At 57.2% G+C, this 25,265-nt stretch overlaps 3 protein-coding genes across 4 annotated transcripts; 2 read left to right on the forward strand and 1 right to left on the reverse strand.

Moving 5' to 3' along the window:
* Positions 1–3,098: 3,098 nt before the first annotated feature.
* TNPO2 (transportin 2) lies at positions 3,099–14,787 on the forward strand. 2 transcript variants are annotated; one of them, XM_082834920.1, is made up of 25 exons: positions 3,099–3,235; positions 4,527–4,638; positions 5,298–5,373; positions 5,456–5,605; positions 6,330–6,436; positions 6,525–6,658; positions 6,751–6,832; positions 6,909–7,031; positions 7,138–7,256; positions 8,188–8,248; positions 8,349–8,514; positions 8,732–8,884; positions 10,190–10,415; positions 10,619–10,790; positions 11,271–11,357; positions 11,436–11,543; positions 11,641–11,799; positions 12,325–12,412; positions 12,598–12,696; positions 13,268–13,363; positions 13,697–13,802; positions 14,095–14,194; positions 14,274–14,348; positions 14,465–14,592; positions 14,676–14,787. In XM_082834920.1, exons 2-24 carry the CDS (start codon positions 4,540–4,542, stop codon positions 14,570–14,572), a joined length of 2,694 nt encoding a protein of 897 aa, XP_082691046.1. In that variant the 5' UTR covers positions 3,099–3,235; positions 4,527–4,539; the 3' UTR covers positions 14,573–14,592; positions 14,676–14,787. The 2 variants fall into 2 exon arrangements, with proteins under 2 accessions (XP_082691046.1, XP_082691047.1); XM_082834921.1 differs by having other exon boundaries at positions 3,100–3,235; positions 13,727–13,802.
* Positions 14,788–18,344: 3,557 nt separating this feature from the next.
* FBXW9 (F-box and WD repeat domain containing 9) lies at positions 18,345–23,489 on the forward strand (the record flags this gene model as incomplete). Its single annotated transcript, XM_082834937.1, has 10 exons — positions 18,345–18,753; positions 19,914–20,053; positions 20,132–20,260; positions 21,426–21,538; positions 21,624–21,715; positions 22,618–22,766; positions 22,855–22,968; positions 23,099–23,188; positions 23,276–23,341; positions 23,415–23,489. The coding sequence occupies 10 exons, from the start codon at positions 18,345–18,347 to the stop codon at positions 23,487–23,489; spliced, it is 1,377 nt and encodes a 458-aa protein (XP_082691063.1).
* A 965-nt stretch (positions 23,490–24,454) lies between these two features.
* GNG14 (G protein subunit gamma 14) lies at positions 24,455–24,759 on the reverse strand (the record flags this gene model as incomplete). Its single annotated transcript, XM_082834958.1, has 2 exons — positions 24,455–24,580; positions 24,667–24,759. The coding sequence occupies 2 exons, from the start codon at positions 24,757–24,759 to the stop codon at positions 24,455–24,457; spliced, it is 219 nt and encodes a 72-aa protein (XP_082691084.1).
* Between the last annotated feature and the right edge of the window lie 506 nt (positions 24,760–25,265).

The following is a 25,265-nucleotide window of genomic DNA, read 5'->3' on the forward strand; positions in this document are numbered from 1 at the left end:
GGGCATTCCAAATACTGAGCACGAAAACACCAAACTCTCTGTCCTAGTGGAGCGAACATTCTGGTTGGGGGAAACAGACAAGAAACAAAATACAGAACACCACATGTTTATACATTCTGTGGCGGGGGAAAAAAGCATGAAAGGGGGACTGTGATGAGAGTGGGAGAGATGATAACTTTAAGTTGGTCGGGAATGGCCACACCATTTGTTCCAAGTCCCGAAGGAGGTGGGGCAGGCAGTGAAGATGGTTCTTGGAAGAGTGTTCAGGCTAAAGGAACAGCAGGTGCAAAGACCCTGAGCTGAAACCACGCCCGGCTTGAAGAGTGAGCAAACAGCCTTTGGAACAGGCAACATGTCCCCCCTCACTTCCTGCTAACACACTGTAAGCCTTGTCTGGTTTATTTTCCACATCACCTCAATGGTCTCCCTCCTACTTTGAGGATGCTGAGCTGGCCCAAGTGTGACTTTAACCTTGGGGATGTAGTGTGGGGGAGAGGACATAGGAAGCCAATGGAGCCAACTCTACCTCCTCCTCCCTCAAAGCCACCCACAGCCTCTGGATCTTTAAAAAGAAACATAAGTGGGAGAAGTAGGTCGCCCCTGCAGCAGCTCAGCCTCTATTCTGGAGTATCAGGAGGCAGAGGGAGCTGATGGCGTCCCAGCACCTCCTTTCACTGAGCTCACCTACCCTGACCTGGGGAAAGTCTGAAGAGGGAGGAGAATCAAATTCAGGTTTTGGTGAGTCACACAGTCCCAGCTTCAAACTATTCTGGTGTCTGTTTGCTGTGTGATCTTGGGTAAGTCATTTAGCCTTTCTGTGGTTCAGGTTCTTCATCTATAAAGTAGAGAGAAAATACTGAAGCTCCTTGTAGAGTGAAGTTCTAAAGTAAGGGCACTGTTCATACAGCCATCGTTAACTCTGACAAAGTGGCTGTTATTGCTTCTCTAGGTGAAGCAATTGGCTTGTGTTTGGGGACCGTGTTTGAGAAATACCTTGATAGGAAGGTGCAGTGTGATGAGATGCTCAGGCAGGGAGGCTGTTGTAAACTGAGAGGTGCTTGTCTCCCATCTCAGATTCACGGTTGGGCATCAGTTCTTTGAGTTTCCTTTTTGCACTGAGCGCTTCTAGTTGAAGTAAGTTTGCCGTGCACAGCACTGTTGTGAGAATACCATTTGTACACTGAAAGGCAGTAGGTGCATAATAAATACGGGGAAAAAAATTTTTTTTGATTTTCGATTCAGTACTGAAATTCACCATCAGGGGAGAGGAAGAAAGATCTGTGATCACACGAGGGCCAATACTGTGGACTATACAGGCAGCAGGGGTCACATTATTCTGCCCTAACTCCTCTCTCCCCCGAGGCCTGCTCGGGGCCGTTGGACACTAGACATATTAAAAGTAGGGGGTGAGCATTAACAAATTTTCTCCTGCATCTCCAACTCGCTCCCCACCTGGCCCTTGTCTGAGGCAACCCCCAACCGTGAGCAGAAAACTACGGTTCGCATCCTCTTCCGAAACCCCCAGATCCCGTCCCAGCCCCTCAGCCTTATTCTTCCTTCTGCTCAACGCCCAACTCTGGGGAGCTCTCCAACCCCTCAGATTCGAGTCTCAGCCAGAGACCGTAAGCGCTGCGACGCGGGCGCACGGCAAGATGGGATTTGTAGTTCTAGGTCCTCACGATGCGCGAGGGAAGACCATTGCGCATGCGAAGGCGGCGGCTTTCCGCACGTGTCCCTCAAACCGGTTTCCTGTCTAGCGGAGCCGGCTGAGGTGGGAATCCAGTCCGCTACTTTAGGGATCCCAACTCCTGAAGTGGAGTTTGGCGCCAGCTGACCCTTCCCAAAACCCTGGCGGCCCCAGTATTCGGCAAGAGAGGGCTTAGGTACCTGTTTTTCATGAATGAACGGAGCCAGGACTGACTTTGCCAATGGCAAGTGGACTGAGAAAATTGTCCCCCTCCTCCAGGCTGGGGCAAGAATTGACCTGTGCCTCTCCCGAGGCCAAAACGTCCCTCAGGGCAGGGCTGGGTTGTTCTTTGGGATTAGAGCCCTAGTTGATTCAGTGAATTCAGTAAATATTGGTTTAGGGAGGAGCCAAATACGGTAAAAGGACGGCCTTGAGCCTCGGAGTAAAAGCCACGTTTTTGAAGAACAATTTACTGCATATCTTGTAATGCTTAACTTGGATTATCTCAAACCCAGCAAACTATTCTTATACCCATTCCACAAATGGGGACACTAAAGCTCCGAGGGGCATAAGGTCGCCCAACTTTTTGTCAGGAGGGCGGAGACGTGGGGAGGGGGGAACGGGGACGCTCATGCTCCTCCCTACTCCGCTTTACTCTTAAGAGAAAGAAAAGGGGTGCCCTACTTTGTCCTCAGACGGCACAAGAATCACGGAATGTCTTTTTTCATCTTCCTTCCCTTACCTAAATTTCCTTAACTGTTTCACCTCATTCAGCCTCAGGGAACGAAAGGAGATAGGCCTTTTGCTCTAGCGTTTATTTTATTAGTTCATTTCATTTAAAATTTTATATCCTCGTGGGTTTATTTTTTTATATCCTTTTAAGAGTTGTCAAACAGTACTGGAAAATAAATAACGCAAAATATGGCAGAGGCTTCTTCAGGAACCCAGCCCGTCTCAGGCACTCCCTTTGTCTGACTTTCCCTCCTTTGTCTCGGGTATAAAGTCCACCCCAGGCTCAGTCCCCTCCACTCTTTCTCTGCACGCACATGTACTCCTCCCAAGTACCGTCTGGATGGAGGGAGGAAGGCACAGTTAAATTCTTAGAGGAGGGGGGTGACAAAGGGGCAGGTGGCTCTGACTGAAGGGTTTACAGGTCCACCATACACCAAAAAGTCCCACGCGCCACCAAACTCCTAGTTCCAGAAAAGAGCTCCTGTCAGGCCGGCGTTGAGGCAGGCTGAGAAAACGAGATGGTGGGAGGACCGGTCGGCCAGAGAGGCCTAGAGAGCCTTCATCTCTTCGGTCACGTGACCCAGCCTGTGCTGGGCCTAGGTCTCCCGGTGCCAGGCCACGTGCGAGGGCTGTTTCTCCTGATTGGTTCTTCTAGGCCAGTTTGAACGGCGTACGGAAGCCTCCGCAGTTCATATACGGCCGCGTTTTTTTTTTCTTTTTTTTTTTTTTTTTGCTCCCTGTCTTTGGCTCCCTCCTTCCTCGCGAGTCTCAGGAGAAGCCGCGGCTTAAGGCCCCGCTGCTGCTGCCCGAGGCCGGGTAAGTGAGCCTCACCCGGACCCTAACCGGCTGGGCCCCGGCTTGCGTCGACCCCCGCAGGGCTTCAGGCCTGCGCGGCGCGCGGCCCGGGCGTCGGGGCCGCGCCTGACCGAGAAAGGCCGAGAACCCGGTTGGGCCCGATTGAGGAGGCAGCGAGAATGGGCCGGGGCGGGGGAGGGGGGAACCGAGCCGGGCTTAGGGGGTGGGGCCTCGGAACCGGGCCAGGTCCCGGTGCCGCGAGAATCGGGCCAGTGGGACGTCTGGGGTCGGGCTGGAGGGGCTCTGATTGGGGGAATCGTATGGGGACTGCTTAGGGACTGATTGGGGGACGTCGCGAGGATCGGGTGTGTGTAGGGGGCTGTTTCGGTGGGGCATGGTTGGGTCTGGTTGTGGGAGGCCGCATTGAAAAGTTGGGGGGGTGCTTGTTGGACCCTGATAGGGAAAGGGCTTCAGACTTCGGCCTGGAGGGCTTTTCTGGGTCTGACTGCGAGGCGTCGCTGGGATCAGTTGGAGGAAATGCCCTGGGGAGTGTTCGGCCAGGTCTAATTGGGGGTAGCCGCAGGGATCGGACGAAGAGGGTTTTCGGTTCGAGGTGGTGGGAGGCTTGGTCGAACTTGATTGGGGGAAGCAGCAGTGACCCGTTAGCAGGAGTTAATGCTGACTGGGGCGGGGGGTTGGAGCGCTGTGTGGGGAGGCTTTGCCAGACCTGATTGAGGAAGCGACAGGGACCCGTCCAGGGGCCTTCTGTCGCCGGATAGGTGGGCTTGGTTGACTCTCCTGCGGAGAGGCATCAGGGACCTGTCTGGAGACTGCTTTGGGTCTGATTAAGGGGAATCGCTGGACTGCGTGCCGGCACGGGAGAGACCACGGGGGCTGGGGCACTATCGTGTTCTGGGGCAGGGTCCCTGGATGGGGAGGTGGCTGGGCCCTCGCCTAGCAGCTTCGAGGGAAGTGGAAGTCTTAGGGCCCGGAGCCGAGGGCGGCGGTATGGGCCGCGGTGGGCTGAAGGCCCAGTGTTGGGTGGGATGAGGATCCGCCGGGTCCCGTCGCCACCTCGCATGGCCCGCTTCCACATACCCGCGCCCGCGCTCCCGAGCCCGCGACTGCGCGGCCGTGGATGGCGCAGCTGGCGGGGACCCCGCACTTGGGCGGGCGTGGATCGGCGGCCTCCGTCTGTCCGCCGAGGACGCTCCCGCCCTGCTACCGCCGCCACCACCTCTGTGGGGGCTCAGCCCGGGACTCACACGGAGCCCCTGGGATCCAGCGCTGATCCTGGCCCCTACCCCCGCAGTTCACCTTGCACCATGGACTGGCAGCCAGACGAGCAGGGCCTGCAGCAGGTCCTGCAGCTGCTCAAAGACTCGCAGTCGCCCAACACAGCCACGCAGCGCATCGTGCAGGATGTATCCTTCCTTCCTTCCGGGTCTGGGGGGACGGGGCAGACATCTGCAGCTCGTGAAGGCCAGAGAGGAAGGGGTCTACTCCCTAATTCTTAGACTCTTTCTGCTGTGGCAGGAGCAGGCCTTGGCAGAGAATTAAGGATTAGGATTATTGGGTCCCATTCCCAGAGGAAATGTGGCCCGGCAGGAGAAGGGGGCACTTTTAGCTGGTGCTTGGCTTTAGTTGAGTTTCATGGGTAAAATTTCCTTTTTTTCAATTGGTCATTTAAAATGCTATAAGTTAAACTTTTAAATTATTTAAACCATTAGCAAGTTTCACTTGAAAGTGTGAGTTCCCTTCTTTTTTTAAAAAAAAAAAACATGCCACATTGGATTGCTAGTGAGTGGAGCTGCCAACATCAGAGAGAGCTGAGTTTGCTAACCCTCTCCTGCTCTGGCCAGATCTTCAGGAGTGGTGGGAAGCTCAGGCATGCTCCCCCACCCGCTGTATGAATCTCATGTGCCTGAAATGCTGTGTTATTCTGGGCATGGGGGTTGACAGGTGGGGTTCCAGGAGCTGGTTGCCTGGTCCCCATAGTCAGAAGTAGTATCAGCTATATGGCAGTAAGGGGGCTCTGCCTGGGGAAGACCTCTGTCTCCCAAGACCCTTAACAACCTAGCAGAAACTCAAACAACTGAACCAGTTTCCCGACTTCAACAACTACCTGATATTCGTCCTGACCAGACTCAAGTCGGAAGGTATGCCCTTGGTGTCCTTCCACACAAGCCTGACCCCACTTTCTCCCTTGTGGTTCCCTAAGCCTCAGCCCTCTTCCCCCAGATGAGCCAACTCGCTCTCTCAGTGGCCTCATCCTCAAGAACAACGTGAAGGCACACTACCAGAGCTTTCCACCACCTGTGGCCGACTTCATCAAACAGGAATGTCTCAACAACATCGGCGATGCCTCCTCGCTCATCCGGGCCACCATAGGTAAGAGGGTGCAGCGGGAGTCAGCCTGTGATGGTGCCCTGAGCTGTCACTCTTGGCCAAGAAACTTCTCAGTGTGTTAAGGATATTGATTCACAGAATGTTCCAGCACCGTGGATGGTAGTGTAGTACTGTTATTACTGCCATTTTACAGATGAGAAAACTGAGACACATAGATGTTAAGGGATTTGCCTGGCAAGTAGCAGAGCTCAGAAGTGACTAGGTCAGGTCCATGCTCTGAACCACTCCCTCCTGAAACAGCTGTTCTCATTTCTGAGAACAGAACCTAGATGGCTTCTCCCTCACCTCCTCAGGTCTTTGCTCAGATATCAAGGTGTCACCTAGTAAGGCCTTCTCTAGCCACCCAATTAAAAATTGCTACCCTCATCCTCAGCACTTGCTAGCCATCTTCTCTGCTTTATTTCCTCCCTTACCTCTTGGCATCTAGCCACCCAGGTCTTTTGCTGATTTATCTTTACCTCACAGCCTCCCTCACTAGATAGTCAGGTCCTAAGGGCTGGGATTTTGTGTTTAGTTATGTGCTGCATCCCAGGGCCTGAAATAGGGCTGGCTCACGGTAAGACTCAGAGGATCTCAAAGAGTGTGTAGGGTTACAGAGGGTAGCGCACAGGAAGTGTGTGCTGGAGTGAGTGCGCAGCAAGGAGGGCTGGGGCGCCAGGCAGGCCCGCACCCAGCCTGAGGCAGCGTCCTTTCCTGGCCGCCCCAGGCATTCTCATCACCACCATCGCTTCCAAGGGCGAGCTGCAGATGTGGCCCGAGCTGCTGCCCCAGCTGTGCAACCTACTCAACTCGGAGGATTACAACACTTGTGAGGTAGGGGACGAGCCATGGCCTGCCTGCCTAATCGGGAGCTGGGGCCAGACCGGGACCCACACCCATGTGCCTGCTCCTCTCCACTCAGGGAGCCTTCGGAGCCCTGCAGAAGATCTGCGAAGACTCATCCGAACTTCTGGACAGCGATGCCCTCAACAGGCCCCTCAACATCATGATTCCCAAGTTCCTACAGTTCTTCAAGCACTGCAGCCCCAAGATCCGGTGGGTGCGGCTCCCCAGGGGTCTGCAGGGGGCCTGGAGCAGGTGGGACGGGTGGGGTCAGGAGTGACCCATGTGCGCCTGCCCCCTGCCAGGTCCCATGCCATCGCCTGTGTGAATCAGTTTATCATGGACCGGGCCCAGGCACTGATGGACAACATCGACACCTTCATCGAGGTGGGCCACTGGGCTGGGGAGGGGAGCAGGGGGAGGGCCGAGGGCCCAGCCACAGCTGACCCCGGCTTCCCTGCAGCATCTGTTTGCCCTGGCCGTGGATGATGACCCTGAGGTGCGGAAGAACGTGTGCCGTGCACTGGTGATGCTGCTGGAAGTGCGGATCGACAGGCTCATCCCCCACATGCACAGCATTATCCAGGTACGCCTGGCCAGGGCCAGCCCGCGTGTGTGCTGAGCGGTGGGAGGCAGGTGGGGAGCCACCCCTAGCCGGGCCAAGCCTTAGCCTTTCTCCCATCCCACCCCAGTATATGCTGCAGAGGACCCAGGACCATGATGAGAACGTGGCCCTTGAGGCCTGCGAGTTCTGGCTGACACTGGCCGAGCAGCCCATCTGCAAGGAAGTCCTGGCCTCCCACCTGGTCCAGTGAGTGCTGCTTCTGCCCTCTGTCCCACCCCAGCCTCCACCCCTTGCCATGCCTATGCCTTTCCTTCTGGTCAGCTCCTGCGCTAGCCTCAGTCCACATCTTGTATCTTGGTTTACTTTTATTCTTGTGCACGTTTATTTTGCAAACGGTAAGTATGTAGCTTTAATGACTTAAAAATTAGGTTAAGTTATAGGTGGAAAAAAGTGAAGACTCAACAGAGGCTTTAGGCATAGCTGGATCCAGGTGCTCAAAGGATGTGAAAGGCGCCTGTCTGGTCTCAGATCTACTTCCTCTATGTTGGCTTTGTTCTCAGGCACAGCCTTCCCTCGTCGTAGTACTGTGGCCTTCTGCAGCCTTCCAGCTCAGGAGCCTCAGAGTAAAGAAATTCTCTCTCAACCAGTATCTCCACAAAAGTCCTAGGGCTGATCCTCCTTGACCAACTTGGATTACTTTTCTATCCCCGAGTCAGTGAGGGCTCTAACCAAAATCTCCGATCCCGAGGTGCATGGGCTCCAGCTGAGGGGGCAGGCTGCCCTGCCTGTTTGGTCCCCTAACCAGGCCCCATCCTAGGGAAGTGCCTGCTGACAGGGCCACATGTCCCTGCTTTATGGTATGCTAGGGGTCAGGCACTATTCCAAGCTTCTCAGTGTATTCAGGGGTCGGGAATTCACTGAGTGGCCAGGGGTCTGGGTCCAGAACCTTCCTGTGGAGCTAGGAGCAGTGTCAGCTCTGACCCAGTTACAGTGGCTGAGACTCGGCTGAGATAGTACCCACTAAGGGAAATGGTGGATGTAGCATAACCAGGATCAGCATGTGCAGTCGGCCCCTTGGCTCCCTGACCTCCTCCCCTCCCCCCTTCTTCCCTCTTCCCCAGGCTGTAAGCCCCCTCTGGGGTCCCTGCATCCTGATTAACAGCCTCTCTTCCAACAGGTTGATCCCTATCCTGGTAAACGGGATGAAGTACTCAGAAATCGACATCATCCTGCTCAAGGTTAGTTAGGGCTGACCACCAGGCACAGGCAGGAGGATGAAGGCTGGGGCACTGGGGATGGGGGCCTCTGTGGTGCTTAGCCATCTGCCTGGCTCCACAGGGGGATGTGGAGGAGGATGAGGCCGTCCCTGACAGCGAGCAGGATATCAAGCCACGCTTCCACAAGTCACGCACGGTGACGCTGCCCCATGAGGCTGAGCGGCCTGATGGCTCTGAGGATGCAGAGGATGATGATGACGATGATGCTTTGTCCGACTGGAATCTGAGTAAGTGGCCGGGCCTGGGGTGAGAAGGGGGAAGTAGGGGGCAGCAAGCCCTGGGCTCCCCTCTTAGGAGGGAATCAGAAGCCTATATGGAGCAGATCATGAAGATTCTAATCATGATCTCTGATCCCGGGGGGCACAGAGAGGAGGGCTGGTGGCCTGCCTGATGTGCCTCCCTGAGCCCGCCACCCCTCCCCCCACATCTCCCCTCCCACCCCAGGGAAGTGCTCGGCGGCTGCACTGGATGTCCTGGCTAACGTCTTCCGGGAGGAACTGCTGCCCCACCTACTCCCCCTGCTCAAGGGCCTCCTCTTCCACCCCGAGTGGGTGGTCAAGGAGTCGGGCATCCTGGTGCTGGGCGCCATTGCTGAGGGTAAGTGACCTGCCAGCCTGGCTGCGCCTGACCTCTGATCCCCACGCTGGTGCGAGACTGGGGCTGGCCCAGGCAGGCTTGTGGGGGGCGACGCCATCCCCAGGTTCTCTCCAGAGGCCTGCTCACCTCACTCCAAACAGCTCTGGGATTTGAATCTTCCCTTCAGCCCATAGGCCTGAAAGGGACCCCCGAAAGCAAGCTCTCTCCTTAATTCTCATGGACAGGCCATAAGCATAATAACAGCAACAATAATAACAGGCACTTCTGCAGTGCTTGCCCCCCACAGCAGGCAGCCCTGTCCTGCGAGCTCACTACCACCTGAGGAGGTGGGTTTCTTAGATGGGGGAACTAAGGTGCAGAGAGAATCAACGGCACTTCCCTCATCACCCAGAGTGAAGCTGGGCCTCAAACCTGCTCTGGCTGCGAGGCTGGCCTGCCAGAATCAGAAGTGTGCAGTGGTGTTTCCTTAAACTTTACACGGTGTGCTTGTGCTGTACTGACACGGTTTCCAGGTTCCCCTTGTCCCGATGGATGGGGTGTACAGCGTGAACTACCAGAGGGCTTTGCAGAACTGTTACAGGCAGCACACACGACCCCCTCAGCATCCAGTCCTGCTAGAACAAGCAGAGAGGGCAGCAGGAGCCCTCACCCTGGAGAGCTTTTCAAAGTTGTCTAAGGAAATGTTTCCTCATATAATAAGTAATGGGTCTTATGTTAACAGGACACATAACACGTTACACAATGCACATATGTATTTTAATAGACTATGTGAAGTGTTCTGCATATATAATGGGAAAAGATCTCAAGGAACTGACCCTAAACTGGTAAAAATAGATCTCATGGCTTGGGATTATCAGAGGGTGTGCTATTTATTACGCGTGTTCTGTAATGAAAAGAGAGACACAGTTAAGGGTTTTTAAAAAGAGAAGATGTAAAGTAGAAAAAGAAAAATCACAAACATCCAAGAAAGGTTTCAAAGGAAAGGTCCTTTCTGTCCATCTGCGTTGTTACTGCCCATAAAGCCCAAGTCAGTGTGCAGCTTGGCCATCTATGAATGAACTAGTGACCAGATAAAAACATCACAAGCCCTGGAATGGGGTGGAGCTGATGGAGAGGAAAGTCTTGCTCTGATGCCGTTTCCCATCCCCATCCTGCCTTTCACTGGCTCTGTGACTCTGAGCCAGTTATTTAACTTCCAAGCCTCAGTTTCCCCATCTGTCAGGTGGGGCTGATCCTCTCCCCAGGAGGGTGGATGTGACCCGGCCCAGTTGGGCTCAGCCTTGCCTCTGTGCCGGCTCCTTGCAGGCTGCATGCAGGGCATGGTGCCCTACCTGCCAGAGCTGATCCCGCACCTCATCCAGTGCTTATCAGACAAGAAGGCCCTGGTCCGCTCCATCGCCTGCTGGACCCTGAGCCGCTATGCCCACTGGGTGGTCAGCCAGCCCCCTGACATGCACCTCAAGCCTCTGATGACAGAGCTGCTCAAGCGCATCCTGGATGGCAACAAGAGGGTACAGGAGGCGGCCTGCAGGTGAACCTCGACCCCTGGCCCCACAGCCCTCACCTCACCTGGCCCCACTGGCTGCTCTCTGGGAAGTGATGATACTCATGACCCCTGACATTGTACTGATTTCTCACGTATTCGTACTGGCTGATCCCGAGTGCACCCTCCCTGACCCGACTCAGAGCCTAGCCCTGCCTGTGGCTGCCTGCTAAACCCCTTCCCCCTTCCAGTGCCTTCGCCACCCTGGAGGAGGAGGCCTGCACGGAGCTGGTCCCTTACCTCAGCTATATCCTGGACACCCTCGTTTTTGCCTTTGGCAAGTACCAGCACAAGAACCTGCTCATCCTCTACGATGCCATCGGCACCCTGGCCGACTCTGTGGGCCACCACCTCAACCAGCCGGTGAGACCCCACAGCGGCTCCCTCCTCCCGATCCCTGTGCCCCTCGGCATCCGGTGACCTGGCGGCGACCCGTGTCGCACGCCAGGGACGTGGCCATGACCTCGACAGGCAGACAGACAGACCGGGCCCCAGCCCTCGCCCTGTTCCCAGTCTAGTGGGGGAGACAGACAGTTATGAGACAGCGCGGTAAGTGCTGTGCCGGGGGAGCTCAGGGGCCTGCAGGAAGCAGGAAGCGCTGACTCAGGCTCCAAGGGGCAGGAGGGGGTTGGGGGTGGGGCTCAGGATGGGTGAGAAGAGAGTAAATTAGAAGGTCCTGGAGGTCTGGCCGGATGGCGAGGCCTCACAGGGCCCCATGAACCAAAGCGAGGAGCCTAGACCTCATTGCTCAGATGACGGGCACCTCTGAGTCACAGGGAACCCTGCTGGTTCCCAGGCCACCACCCACACCCAGGGAGCCCCAACTTTCTGCTCCCCTTCTAGGAATACATCCAGAAGCTGATGCCTCCGCTGATCCAGAAGTGGAACGAGCTCAAGGATGAAGACAAGGACCTCTTTCCTCTGCTGGAGGTGGGTGAGCTCCAGGCCCTCTCACGAGGCCCCGTCCCACCCACCTGAGCTCACCTCTCCTGCCCTCCTCCTTGCCAGTGCCTGTCATCAGTGGCCACTGCCCTGCAGAGTGGCTTCCTGCCCTACTGTGAGCCCGTCTACCAGCGCTGTGTTACCCTGGTGCAGAAGACGCTGGCCCAGGCCATGGTGAGCATCCCTCCAGCACCACCCCATCACCCGCTCCTCTGCTGCTGCCCCAGCCTGGGCCCACTCCCCTCACCTGCCTGCCCCCTTCTGTGCCCAGATGTACACCCAGCACCCTGAGCAGTACGAGGCCCCTGACAAGGACTTCATGATCGTGGCGCTGGACCTGCTCAGCGGCCTGGCTGAGGGCCTGGGCGGGCATGTGGAGCAACTGGTAGCCCGCAGCAACATCATGACACTGCTCTTTCAGTGCATGCAGGTGGGTGGGCCCCTCGCGGGCCTCTAAGTGGACAATGGTGACACCCAGCAGCCTTTGTGGGCTGCCTTGGGTGGACTCAGGGCCTTGGTTATGCCCTGAGGACATCAGGGAGAAAGGACCCATTAAAAAAAAAAAAAGATTGTAATTATTTTTAAAAGTGATTCAAATAAGACGTGTAAAATCTCATTGAAAAACCTAACAATGTAGAAAATTAAAAAGTAGAAAATAGGAAATGTGAAAGCACAAGCCCCTCCAATATCACGCCCCTACCCCCCAGCGTATTGAGGATGGGCAGCAGTTCCAAGTGCTCTCTTCTGTAGTGGTACCGAGCTGGGCATTCTTGTTCACATGCCCCGAGTCCCAGATGTACAGATGGGGCCTGTAGCCTTGGCACTGGGAAGTGGCAGGGTCAGGTCATGCTCCAGGAACTGTTCCCTTAGCTGCCCTGCTCTGAGGGGTTAGTTGGGATCCCAGCTGGTTGGGGGAAGGGGAGCCCGGCCACGCTGACCCTGCTCCAACCCCCAGGACTCGATGCCTGAGGTCCGGCAGAGCTCCTTCGCCCTTCTGGGAGACCTCACCAAAGCCTGCTTCATCCATGTCAAGCCCTGTATCGGTACGACCCCCATTTCGTCCTTACCCCATGACCCCAGCCCTGGCCTCAAGTGATGGAGAGATGACCTGGGAGGATTGTGACCGCACTGGGATGTATTCGTACTGTCTGACGGGGCCTGCCCCGCAAGTGTCAGAAGCTTACCCTGGCTGGCCCTCCTGCTCAGCACCCTTCTTTCTCCCTGCCAGCTGAGTTCATGCCCATCCTGGGCACCAACCTGAACCCCGAGTTCATCTCTGTCTGCAACAATGCCACCTGGGCCATTGGCGAGATCTGCATGCAGATGGGTAAGTGCCCCACAGCTGGGCAGGCCCTGTCCCTCCCCATTGGCTTGTTCCCAGCCTGGGGCCAGGAGTCTGGCTCTAACTGACAGGTTCCCTCTAGAGGGCCCTGGTGCTCCTTGAGGAAGGCTCCGATTGGCCAGGGACAAGGGGACACCTCTGAGCATTTTCATCTGAGATGGGGACACATGGCTGAAAGGCCATCTGTAATTGGCTTTTCCAAAGAGGCACAGGACAGGAGGCCTGTACTTATTGGACTACTTGTCACCTCCCTCCCCTCCAAGCAATTGGCTGAAAGGCCCCCTGGGATTGGCTGGGAGACTGTCACTGCTTCTCTGCTCTCTGCCTAACCCCACAGGGAGGCTGGGTGGTGTGGTCTCACCCTGGTGTCCAGCAGTGACGCCAGGGAAGCTTCTGGTGTTGGGAGGGTGTAGGTCTGTCTCTGGTTGGCCATGGCGCCTGGGCAGCAGATAGCCAGAGAAGGTTGCTTGCTCCCTCACTGGTTGGCGTCTGGATACACCTCGGGTCAGTGTGGGTGGCGTGGGCTGTGTGGGGCTCTGACTGGCCTGTCCCCCAGGGGCAGAGATGCAGCCCTACGTGCAGATGGTCCTCAACAACCTGGTGGAGATCATTAACCGGCCCAACACGCCCAAGACGTTGCTGGAAAACACAGGTGGGCCCCAGGCCTGGGCCCTTGCTGCCCCCTTGCCCGCCTCCTGGAGGTGGGGTATCCTGGCTGGGAGGGTAGCTGACAAGAGGCCTTGGGAAAGAACCAGGGAGGGTGACTGGAAGGACCTGGAATGGGGCTATGGGAGGAGGCCTAAGAAAGATGTTGGCCTCGGGGGAGACCTGGGAGAGACCCAAGTGGGGTGGGGAGGAGACCCTGACCGGGCCAAGCTTGGGGGCCCAGGGAGCTGGCAGGAGCTATTCTCTTGGGGCCCGTGGGGCGGGGCTGGTGCCTCGTGCTAGAGGCCCTGCCACGTACCGGGGCCGCTCGGGGTTGCAGGTCGCCTGACGAGTCCCTCTGCCATTCCAGCCATCACCATCGGCCGCCTGGGCTACGTGTGCCCACAGGAGGTGGCACCCATGCTGCAGCAGTTCATCCGGCCTTGGTGTGTGCCCACCTGTGTGGGGCCTGCCGTACGGTGGGCTGGGCGGTGGGGGGAGGGTGGGACAGGCCCGACCCAGTCCCTCACCTGTGCCCACCCAGCCCTACCCTACCCACCCGTGGATGCCCGACCCAGCCCCACCGAGCCCTGATCTCCTGCTTCCCCCACGCCTCACAGATACATGTCCCATCCCAGCCCCACCACCCACTGGCCCGCCGCTCCCTGCTGTCCCCCACAGATGTCCATCCTGCCCTAGGCCCACTGGCTGATTCCCCACTGCTTACCTTCCCCACAGGTGCACATCCCTCAGGAACATCAGGGACAATGAGGAGAAGGACTCGGCCTTCCGAGGCATCTGCATGATGATAGGCGTCAACCCCGGGGGTGTTGTGCAGGTTGGGGCAGCTGGGCTCTGAGGGAAGTTGCTGGGGCTGGGCTTGGACGGCCCCTCACGTGGGATCCGTCACGTTTCAGGACTTTATTTTCTTCTGCGACGCTGTAGCCTCCTGGGTGAGCCCGAAGGATGACCTTCGGGACATGTTTTATAAGGTAGGGCTCCCGCTTGGCCCTGATCTAGTCTCGGAAGGCGGCAGGGTGGGGAGAGACCGAGTTCATCTTCATCTTGCTCCGCTCCGGGGCGCCCCTCACCCCCTCCCTCGCTGCAGATTCTCCATGGCTTCAAAGACCAAGTTGGGGAAGAAAACTGGCAGCAGTTCTCAGAGCAGTTCCCGCCGCTGCTTAAGGAGAGGCTAGCTGCCTTCTACGGGGTCTAGATGAGTACTGCGACTGCCAGGTGAGGAGGCCGTGTGCAGAGAGGGCTGGCGCTGTTGTGGGAGCCAAAGGGGCGCAGGCCCTGACCCTCTCCTCTCCTCACAGGTTTCTGTCTGCGTCGTCGTCAGAGGGGTTGCTGGGGAGCGCGCTGCGTCCAGAAGTCGCCGTGCCCTGGTCGAGGGGGGTTAGGGAGGAGTGAGTGGGACCCAAATCCAGACGCCCTCCCCGTCCATCTACCTGCCATACCCGGCCATAGGCCGGTCAGCGGGTGGGCAGGTGGGTGGGGCCTCCACGTTCATCCTATAAATGGGAGGGGGGTGGGACTTCTTGGCAGCAAGGGCCCCTTGCTCTAATTGGGGTCACCTCAGGCAGCCTACTTGGGCCAGCCACGTGTGGGAGGGAAGAATCAACACGGCCGACCAAATCCGGCTTAGGATGAGGCAAGGGAAAAGCAGGTGGGGAGGGGGGTCCTTGTAGAGACACGTACACTCACACGTACACACGTGGCTACACGCATGTGCGGGCGCTGCAGCCAGCCAGGCTGGGCCAGCCGCCCCACCATTTCCCCGACTGCATGGAGACAGTAGAATTAGTGAACCCCTGAGTTAACTCGTAAGGCCTTCCGTGTAACCTGCATCTAGAGTTTAAGAAGCTTCTGCTGTTTTGCCGGAATTGGCGGTGATTAGGGAGGGCTGGGTGGGTTGGGGACCTCCGCTGGGACCCTGGGGCGGGTGGGGGGGGAAGAGGACGGCCACCTTGGGGCCGCCCAGTCAGCACGCACACGCTTTGGACCTGCTCCGCACACTTCTTGCCAGCTCTGTGGCAGCCTCAGCCAGTGTGTCTCCCTCCTTGTCCCGTCCCAGCCAGAAGAGTGGGGACCACCGAAGTGGCCGGGGCTGGCCAGAGGTCGCCCTTTTCTCCCTCCCCTGTGCTCCAGTGACTTTCGAAGATGCTGGGCTGGAACTTTTTCCCCCTGAGGAGAGTTGGGGGCAGCCAGAGCTGCTGACATCTACCCCTGTGTCTCTCCATAAGCAAGTCTGTTTCAAAGGCAGTCCGTTTCTCTGCTTCCGAGAGCCCTCTTCCAGGCCTGGGTTTTAACACAAGGGCCGAGGCTGAGGCATTTAATTGATGGTGATAGAAAACCAAGGCTTATGCTTTGCCAGCAAGAGGGAAACCGAAGGCTTGGAGGAAGGGAAGGGTGCTGTATTCCCTTACCCCACTCTGGCCCTGGGACTTCCTGATCATCACAGCTCCCAGTAGGCCCCAAGACCCCACCAGATTGGGGTAGCGATCCTAGGGAAACTTCTGGGATTGGTTGGGGATGCAGGCACAGTGGGAGAGGCTCCCCTAGAGAGAGGAGGTGTGGTTGCTTCCCAGTTGGCCTCAAAACTGAAACGAAGCCTTGAAGCCCCCTTAATGTTGTTTTCCTCTTCCCTGCTTTCTACTTCTCTGGGGGCCTCTTTTTGCGGTTTTGGGGGTTTGACTGGATTCCTGCATTCTGGGTCCTGCTCCATGCATCCCTCTCGAGCACTGGATCACACCCTCATCACAGCCCTGTGTCTCCTATCAGACAGGGTCAGGCCCCACCTCTCTTCCAAGGGGCACTTGGTGCACATTCCATAAACTCAGCTGGTTCCCCCGCTGTGAAACTCCAGCAGGTCTCTGGAAGCCATTTGTAAAAAAAAGAAAAGAAAAAAAAATTAAATACCATTTAATTTTCTGGTAATTCCAGTTCTTTGGAGCATCCTCTGCTGGGTCTTGGGGTGTGTGGATTGGCTGTCTGATGGGATTGGTAACCCCTTCTCCATCCAGGATGGGGGGCCTCCAACCACCTTCAGGGAAGGGGAGCCTGGTTCTAGTTATCTTTTTCTTCTTTTCTTTTTTTTAATTAAGGAAACTATTTAATTTTTTAATTTATTTTTTTGTTGATTTTTGCACAACGAAGTTTCAGCTTCTCAACCTTTTCCCCTGCGCAGGGCTGCGGACCCTGACTGGCCTCGATCTGCAGTCCCTCTCGTTCCCACATCCCTCCTTCCCCCTCATCCTCTTCTTCCTGCGGGCTCCCAGGGTCTGTCCATTTGTTACCGTGCTGTGCTGGGGACTGGCGCCAAGGTGGCGTGAGATTCCACTTGTGTAGAACTTTGTTGAGTAAAGATCAGTTTCTTGTGAAACCCTTGGTCTCCATCTGGCCTCTTGTGTCCTGGGCTTTGGCAGTAGAGAAGAGATGTGGAGGGGGGCCTGGGAAGTTTTAGAAATAGGGATGCACAGGAATCAGGTCAGGAAATAATTGTGGGAGTGGGGAAGTAAGTAAGGTTAAAGATTAAATGTGGTAACGTAACACATGCAGTGCAGACTCTGGGACATAATTACAGCTCACTAGAGCCTGAGCTCACTAAAGGGGACCCATTAGTGTTACAGCCCAGATTCAAGATCCCCATCTACTAAAGACTAAACTGAGTGGCAAGGAGCAAGACCTTGCAGCATTCTTATAATCTTTGACTTCACAACTCTGGATGGCTGGGCGGGTTAGACATTTTTGTAGAATGCTCAGCGCCAAGCCTGTGGGACATAGGTAAATATGTGCAACAGTTAAAGGCAAATGAGAAACTGCTCATCTGGGGACGCACAGGCCTCAGGATAAAATCTTGTTGCAACCTCAGTACAGCCCAAGCATCACCTGCATCAAACTGGGAAAATTTTTTGAAATGCTGACACACAACCAACTTTCGTTTAACAAGTGTGTGCATTTTAGTGAGAGGAAAGCTAATCAGTGAAACAGCGATATGTCCCATAGAGAAAAATACATCGGGGAGAGGAGAAAGAACGTTATGGAAAATGGTCACAGTCTTGATAGTAGGGTACTCTGGGACTTCCCTGGTGGCGCAGTGGATAAGAATCTGCCTGCCAATGACGGGGACACACATTCGAGCCCTGGTCCGGGAAGATCACACATGCCGCGGAGCGACTAAGCCCGTGTGCCACAACTACTGAGCCTGGGCTGTAGAGCCTGTGAGCCACAACTACTAAAACCCGCGCGCCTAGAGCCTGTGCTCTGCAACAAGAGAAACCACTGCAAGGAGAAGCCCGCGCACTGCAACGAAGAGTAAACCCCGCTTGCTGCAACTAGAGAAAGCCTGTGCGCAGCAATGAAAACCCAACACAGCCAAAAATAAATAAAATTAAATTAAAAAAGAAAAAAGGGGGAGGGAACAGCTAGTGCTGCTTAGAATTTGTGTGTTAACACTGCCTGGCTCAAAAGAGGCTGTCGGTAAATGAGATGCTGTTTTTATCAGTAGGATTTTGGGTAACTCAGAGTTAACTTTCACCGAGGTCTCTGCAGTGTAACTGCTTGTTTCTGGCTCCGGAAGAAAAGAACAGGAGTTCGAGTCACTAGCATGCCCAGACTGCGAACCAGGAAAAAGGGGTTTTCTATCTGTAAGGTCAGTTTCACCTGTGAGAAGTGCCTTCGACAGGGCCGTGTTTTTCAAACCAGAGTCCTCTGGCCCTCTGCATCAGCACCATCAGAGATGCTAGTTTAAAAAACGCAGGAACCAGGAATCTGCATTTTCCAGCTCGGGGCCGACGCGGCTGAAGAACGAGACCCTTCCAGTGAACTGGCTTTCAGTCTGCGGCCAGTTTCCCCACGACCCGCTCGCTTCCGGTTGGCGCCCTAACGTCATCAGGCGGCGCCGGAAGTACCCTCGCGCTGCCTAGGAGACAGGACGCGGGCTCGGCTGCTGACAGGGCCGGGCCGGCCGCGCCCACCCGGTCGCCATGGAGCTGCCTCCAGGGCCGCGCGATGATCCCTGCGCCTGGGACGATGACTCGGAGCCGGAGCCGGAGCCTGACCCCGACGCACAGGCCGAGGCTTACGTGGCCCGCGTGCTCAGTCCTCCGAAATTCGGGCTGGCGCCCCCGCGCGCCCCTCCGCTGCCTGCGCCCGCTGTGTCCCTTGGCGCTCTGGAGCCGCGGGCCGCGTCCAAGGGCCCGGCGGTGGCGGTTCCGGGCCTGCTGAGCCTTCCTCCGGAGCTGCTGCTCGAGATATGCGCCTACCTGGACGCGCGCCTCGTGCTCCACGTCCTGCCGCGCGTGTGCCACGCGCTGCGCGACCTCGTGCGTGACCATGTCACCTGGAGGCTACGCGCGCAGCGCCGCGTACGCGCGCCCTACCCAGTGGTGGAAGGTGCGCGCGCCTGGGGGCCAGGGTGGCCCGCCCAGGTCAAGCTTGAGGCGGGGGGAGGGTCCAGGGTGCTGTAAGTACAGTCACTGGAGCAGACTACCTGGCTGTCCTGGCTCAGCGGTGGCTGAGGTACTTACGGGTGGTACCAAAGCCCCTGACCTCTGGGTGGACTATGAGACAGATACTTGGGGTCCTGAGGCTGTGGAAATCTACTTGGGTAGCTGGGGTCCCTGAACTCGGAATCCAGCGATCCTCAGGCTTGGGGTTGACACAGGGACTTGAAGTCTTAGGCTGTCAGAATCTCCTTGGGGCTCAGAGTAAGCCCAAGAATCCCCAGGTTCTGGGTCTAGGTGCTAAGGCAGTAACTGGTGATGCCAAATCCCCTTACCTCTAGAGTCTTGGCCTAGGTGAGGGTGCGGCAGGACTCAGGTCCAGAGCCTGCAACCCTTGAACTTATTAAGCTAGGGTTTAGAGGTTGGGATCCCTGATATTAGCAATCACAGACCCTCGAGTCCAGGTTCTAACCTGGGATCTTAGGCAGGGGCTGGTGGTAATTTCTCCTGCCTCCAAGGTCTTTGGTCCCTAGAGGATAAGGCAGCTTGGTGATCTTGAATTGATAGGACTTTACTGAACAGCTTGATAAAACATAGATGTTTGGTTGGGTCAAGGGCTTGGATTCTGCATCTTGACAAAGTTCCCAGGTTTGGGATGCTGGTTTGGGAAACACTTCCATGGGTCTGGTTCAGATGGCCGAGGCAGGAAGTGTTAGTTATGAAGTCCTAGCTCTTGTGCCCAGCCTGAGGGTTGGGAGGGCTGAGGTTGGACCTTAGCCAGGGGTGAGGCAGGGCCTTAACGTCCTGAGGCTGCTATCCCCCAGACTTGGGTTGGGGGATGAGGCCCGGGAAGGTGATCCTGAGGCTCCAGTTACCCAATTTCTGGAAACTGGGTAAGGAGCAATCCTAGACCTGCTTGGCAGGTGCGTGGGCTGGTGGTCCCAAAGCTAGAGCCTCGGCCTCCTTGGGTGGGGTAAGGGATCCAGGTGGGTTCTCTCCAAGTCTGGTTCAGGTTGTGCTCCCCGGAAGCCAGCGCAGTGAGCTTGGACAGCTGGTGTGGGTGGTGGCAGGGTTCCTGCCCACTGGGGACCCTGCATTTGCGTCCCACAGAGGAGGACTTTGACTGGCCAGCAGCCTGCATTGAGCTGGAGCAGCACCTGTCGCGCTGGGCAGAGGATGGGCGCAGGGCTGAGTACTTCTGCCTGGCCGATGGGCACTTTGCTTCCATTGACTCAGTGCTGCTGCTCCAGGTGAGACGGGGGTCGGTGGAAGGCCAGGCAGTGGTGGGCCAGGGTGACCCCAACAACATCACCTCACTCCTCTCCCAGGGTGGGACACTCTGCCTGTCAGGCTCCCGAGATCGCAATGTCAACCTGTGGGACCTGCAACAGCTGGGGGTGGAGCCCAGCCGGGTTCTGGTCAAGGCCCTGGGCACCCAGAAGAACAGCACTCACAAGGTGAGGGGGTAGGAGGCCCGGCAGAGGTAGGAGGCGTGCGGCCTGGGTAGGGTACCGTGGCTAAGGGCACAGGTTTTGGCACCAGACCTCACAGATTTAAATCTTGCTCTGCTATTGTCAGTGTGACTTTAAGTGAGATGTATGACTTATCTGGGCCTTAGTTTCTGCTTCTGTCCAGAGGTCAATTAGGATGAGGACGAATGAAATGAATATGCATTAAGAGCGTTGCTCAGGCTCATATACAGTAGGTGCTTAGGAGGTGTCAGGTATACCTTGAGTGGCCCCAGGTAGGGCAGTTATGAGGCCACCCTTGGGGATCAGACAGCTCTGAGCCTGACTGTCATCTCATGAGAGGTGGTCATGGAGGGGCACCTCCACCAGCCATTGAGGTGGTCTAGGCTGGTGGCCAAGAGCTTGGTCTCAGAGCCAGGCTGCTGGGTTCAAATCCCCACTCTGCTACTTCCTGGCTGTGTGACCTTGGGTGAGGGACTCAACCTCTCTGTGCACCAGTTTCATTATCTGTGGAACGGGACACATCATAGTACTATCCTCAGAGGGTTTGGTGAGGAATGAGTCAGTGGGGAGCTAGCTGCATTCTGTGCATTTTAGCTCCTGACACAGGGACTTTTTTTTATGCTCATTTTCCCAATGAAGAAACTGAGGGATGGTACTTCATTCACCCAGGTCATGGAGTAGAGGCCCCATTCTTTTTTTTTTCCCCCATACCAAGCAGCTTGTGGGATATTAGTTCCCTGACCAGGGATTGAACCCGGGCCACAACAACGAAAGCCCAGAATCCTAAACACTAGGCCACCAGGGAACTCCCTGGAGGTCCCATTTTTGTGTGTGCTACGTGGCTTGTGGGATCTTGGTTCCCTGACCAGGGATAGAACCTGGGCCTTTGGCAGTGAGAGCTCGGAGTCCTAACCACTGGACTGCCAGGAAATTCCCATGGAGGCCCCATTCTTAATCACACTGTCATGTGGCCTCAAACCACCGCTGCAGCTGAGGCTCTGCAGAACTTGATTTAGGAATATTATTAGGTTGGGGTGTGCATGTCCTGGGCTCTGAGGTCAGACCCACAGACCTAGGCTCTAATCTCTACTCAGTGCTGACTCACTGGGTTCCGTGAAATGGGGAAGATCACACTGGTCTGGTCCCACAGGGCTGGGTGTGGTCACTGGCGGCGCTGGACCACCGAGTGTGCTCTGGTTCCTGGGACAGCACCGTGAAGCTCTGGGACATGGCGGCTGATGGGCAGCAGTTTGGCGAGATAAAGTGTGAGGGGTCCTGGGCAGGGGCGCCTGGGTGGGCAGGGGTCTGTCTGGCCACAGCCCCAGCCCTGTGGTCTGTGTGTCCCCAGGGCCAAGGCAGCTGTGCTGTGCCTGTCCTACCGGCCTGATATCCTGGTGACTGGCACCTATGACAAGAAGGTGACCGTCTACGACCCCAGAGGTGGGCTGGGGACCCTGAAGCCTAGGTGGGAGAGCAGGGCTGCCTGGTGTCTCCAGGGTCATCCTGGGGAAGGAGACACTTGGGCCTCACAGTCTACCTGGGGTGACAGTCACATAACGAGAGGCTGACCACTCAGAGTGGCCAGTGTTGTGCTGGGGGCCACAAAGGTGACAGGTGGGGGTGGGTATTGGGGGCAGAGGAAGCCCCGCCTCCACGTGGGGTGGGGTCAAGTACTGGAGGGCTCCCAGAGGAGGGGCCTCTGAGCCTGAGTCCCGTAGGAGGCAGGACAGTCCTTGAGAATTCTGGCTCCCCCACCTCCTAGCTGTGTGACCCCAGTCAGGTTTGAACCTCAGTTTCCCCATTTGTCAAATCCAGATAATAATAACTCCAGCCGCCTAGGGCTAATGGGAGGAGATGACAATAAGAACTGTGGTAGATTAAATGTTTACATTAAAATGCCTAGAATGAACTTGGCCCAGCCCATAAGCCTTTTCCATTGTTTATTTATTTATTCATTCTTATTTTAATTGAAGGGCCCAGTGTAACTTTTCCAGGCAGAGCCAGAGCCGGGATGGGGTGGGGGCAAGTCTCAGGCTGACCTGCAGGAGGAGGGAAGCATTTTATGCTGGGACTTGGCTGAGGTCCATTCTGTACTGAGAGCAGATGGGACTGGAGGAAGGAGCGGGGATGGAGATGGGTTGGGGGGGGTCTGGTGGTCCTGTGAGGCCTGGATCCAGCTGGGGTGGCAGAGGAACAACAGGGTTACCTGTGGGATGGGGGTTGGGGGAGCAGACAGAGTAGTATTTTGCCAGGAAGGATGGAGACCCAGGGTCCTGGGGCGGGCCAGGGGGCCTCCAAGGGGCTCTGATGTCCCCCTCCTCCCTGGCCCATGGCCCATGCAGTCGGCCCCGCCCTGCTGAAGAGCCGGCGGCTGCACTCAAGCGCGGTGCTGGCGCTGCTGGCGGACGACCGGCACATCATTTCAGGCAGCGAGGACCACACGCTGGTGGTGTTTGACCGCCGAGCCAACAGTGTCCTACAGCGGCTGCAGGTGGGTGCTCCCCAGGGGGCTGGAGGGACCAGGGCTGCGGCGGGGCCCGGACTGGCCTGAGCTGCTCCGTCCCGTGTCCCTCCCACAGCTGGACTCCTACCTGCTCTGCATGTCCTACCAGGAGCCTCAGCTCTGGGCCGGCGATAACCAGGGTCTGCTGCATGTCTTCGCCAACCGGGATGGCTGCTTCCAGCTCGTCAGGGTCTGCCAAGGCTCTTGCCCGCGCACGATCCGCCCTGGGCTGCCTCCCTACCTCTTAATCCCTGGGTGGCAGTGTGGGACTGGCCTTGGGAGAGCCACACCTGAGTGTCACCTGTCCCTCCCTTCCGCAGTCCTTTGATGTGGGCCACAGGTCTCAGATCACAGGGATCAAACACTCCCTGGGGGCCTTGTACACCACGTCCACCGACAAGACCATCCGGGTGAGGCCCTGCGACGGTCCCCCCTCTCTACCCACCCTCACTTGCCAGGAGCACACCTCGTGACCTTTGCCCATTGCCCCTCACCAGGTGCACGTGCCCACAGACCCACCAAGGACCATCTGCACTCGAAGCCACCACAACGTGCTGAATGGGGTAAGGCCCTGTCCCATGCGCCCTGCCTGGCTGCTCAGAGCACCCCTGACTCCTCATGTCCCCACCCTGGCAGGTCTGCGCTGAGGGCAACCTGGTGGTGGCCGCCTCTGGGGGCCTGTCGCTGGAGGTCTGGAGGCTGCAGGCCTGAGCAGGCAGATGTGGATGTGGATCTGCCGGCTGGCAGGCTGGGCTGGGGCCTCCGTTCTCAGGGGGGACCTTCCCCCACGCTGGTGCTGCCTTTGCCCCGCCCCCACAGGACTAGGGCACAAGGAGTCCTGGCCATGGTGGGTGGGGGTCCCTGGGCTGGGCCCCATGCCAGGGGAGGTGAGGTTTGTGTTTCGGCCAACCCAGGGGGCTGCTCCCCACCCTCGGGCCCTTGTTTTTGTTATGATTTGGATGCCTGCTCTCCCTGGAGAGCAAAGGAGAAATAAACCTGATGTACTGGTGCTCCGGCCTGGACTGTGAGCTTGGTGTCACCTGAGGGATCCGCCCGAGGCTGCTTGGCGCTGGGATGCCAGGGATGTGCGTGTGTCTGTGAGTTGGTGTATGAAAGCCTCAGCGACAGCCACTGCTCTGTGTGTGTGTGTGTGTGGGGGGGTGCATTTCAGGGATCACGTGCGTCTGAGTGTCCCCGGGGAGGCCGGTCTGGCTGTGTGTGTTGTTATAGTATTCCTGTCTGTGTATGTCTGTGTGGAAGAGGGAGGCCCTTGAGAACGTGGCACCTGTATGATGGCACCTGTGTGTGTGTGTGTGTGTCATGTGGGCGTGTATGTGTGTGGCACGCGCTGGCATGTAGATTGGGACTCTAATCCCGGGTGTGTTTGTGCAGTGGGACAGGGGATCTGCTAATGCTACCCCATAGGCTGGAGGGTGGGTAGCAGGTAGGGATGAGGGAGGGGCGTGCTTCTCTGTCCAGGGTCCAGGGTGTGTGTGGGCCCCTGTGGCCATGACCCTGGAGTGGGCGGGGAGGGAGGCTGGGCCAGTTGCACACCACACTGGTCCCTGCAAGCCCGAAGTCCCCCTTCGCCCCCCATCGCAACCTGGCCAAGCCATGCCCTGAGGATCATTCACTTCATGTTTATTGAGGCCCTCTGGGTGGTCCAGGCTACAGGGTCATAGGATGGTGCAGGGCTTCTTCTCCTTGAAGGGGTTGGTGGCAGCTGGGATGCCCACGAGGAAGGGGTCACTCTCGGCCTGCTCCGTGCAGAACTGCAGCAGGTCAGCGGCCGCCTTGGATACCTGCAGGCCAGCCCGGTTAGCCAGACCTGGGCTGGGCTGTCCACCTGCCCCCTTGCTCAGATGCACCCGCCTTGCCCTGGCCTCACCTTTACACGGTTGATGCCCACCTCCATCTGCAGCTGCTCCACGGCCCAGCGGGCCTGCCCGATGTCGCTGCCAGTGGTCACCTTGCCGGGCATCTGGGGGAGTCGTGAGCAGAGCCACAGACAGCAGGCTGAACCCCAAACCTTGAGCTCCCACACATCCTCCTGTGTCCCCTGGGGACTGAGGGATAGGATTGGCTGCTCCCCAACCCCTGTCAGGACCACATACCTCAGCTGAGGACTCCGGCTGACTCCTGGCTGCTCAGTCCTCCTCCTGCAGCCCTGCTCTGGCTCCCGCCCCCAGCACCCTGGCCTCTCCAACCTCCTCCTCTCCCTCCCCAACCCCTGCAGAGACTTTGAAGAGAGGACACTCATGGAGTGTAATGTCACCAGCGGCAGCAGTAGCTGCTGAGGCTGAGTCGGGGGGGGGTCCCTGCTCCAAGAGGCCCAGTGGCTGCCCTGGTGTCATGTGTCACCTTGGCTGGGGGAGTGTAGGGGCCCTGGGCTCTCACTGACCTGTTTGATCCCCTGCTAACTGCCCCCTACAGACCTTCTTTGCCAGGCTCCGGCCCTACTCCGATGGGCGGAGGTGCAAAGTGTAA

Source organism: Leucopleurus acutus (assembly GCF_964270905.1).
Source record: "Leucopleurus acutus genome assembly, chromosome: 3".
NCBI lineage: Eukaryota > Metazoa > Chordata > Mammalia > Artiodactyla > Delphinidae > Leucopleurus > Leucopleurus acutus.

What these genes read in the sequence shown, in the direction of transcription:
- TNPO2 (XM_082834920.1), top strand. Translation starts at nt 4,540, where the DNA reads ATGGACTGGCAGCCAGACGAGCAGGGCCTGCAGCAGGTCCTGCAGCTG. An exon ending in ACCTCTTTCCTCTGCTGGAG is followed by an intron (nt 11,358 to 11,435) that starts GTGGGTGAGCTC and finishes CCTCCTTGCCAG; the next exon opens with TGCCTGTCATCAGTGGCCAC. An exon ending in GACGTTGCTGGAAAACACAG is followed by an intron (nt 13,364 to 13,696) that starts GTGGGCCCCAGG and finishes TCGGGGTTGCAG; the next exon opens with GTCGCCTGACGAGTCCCTCT.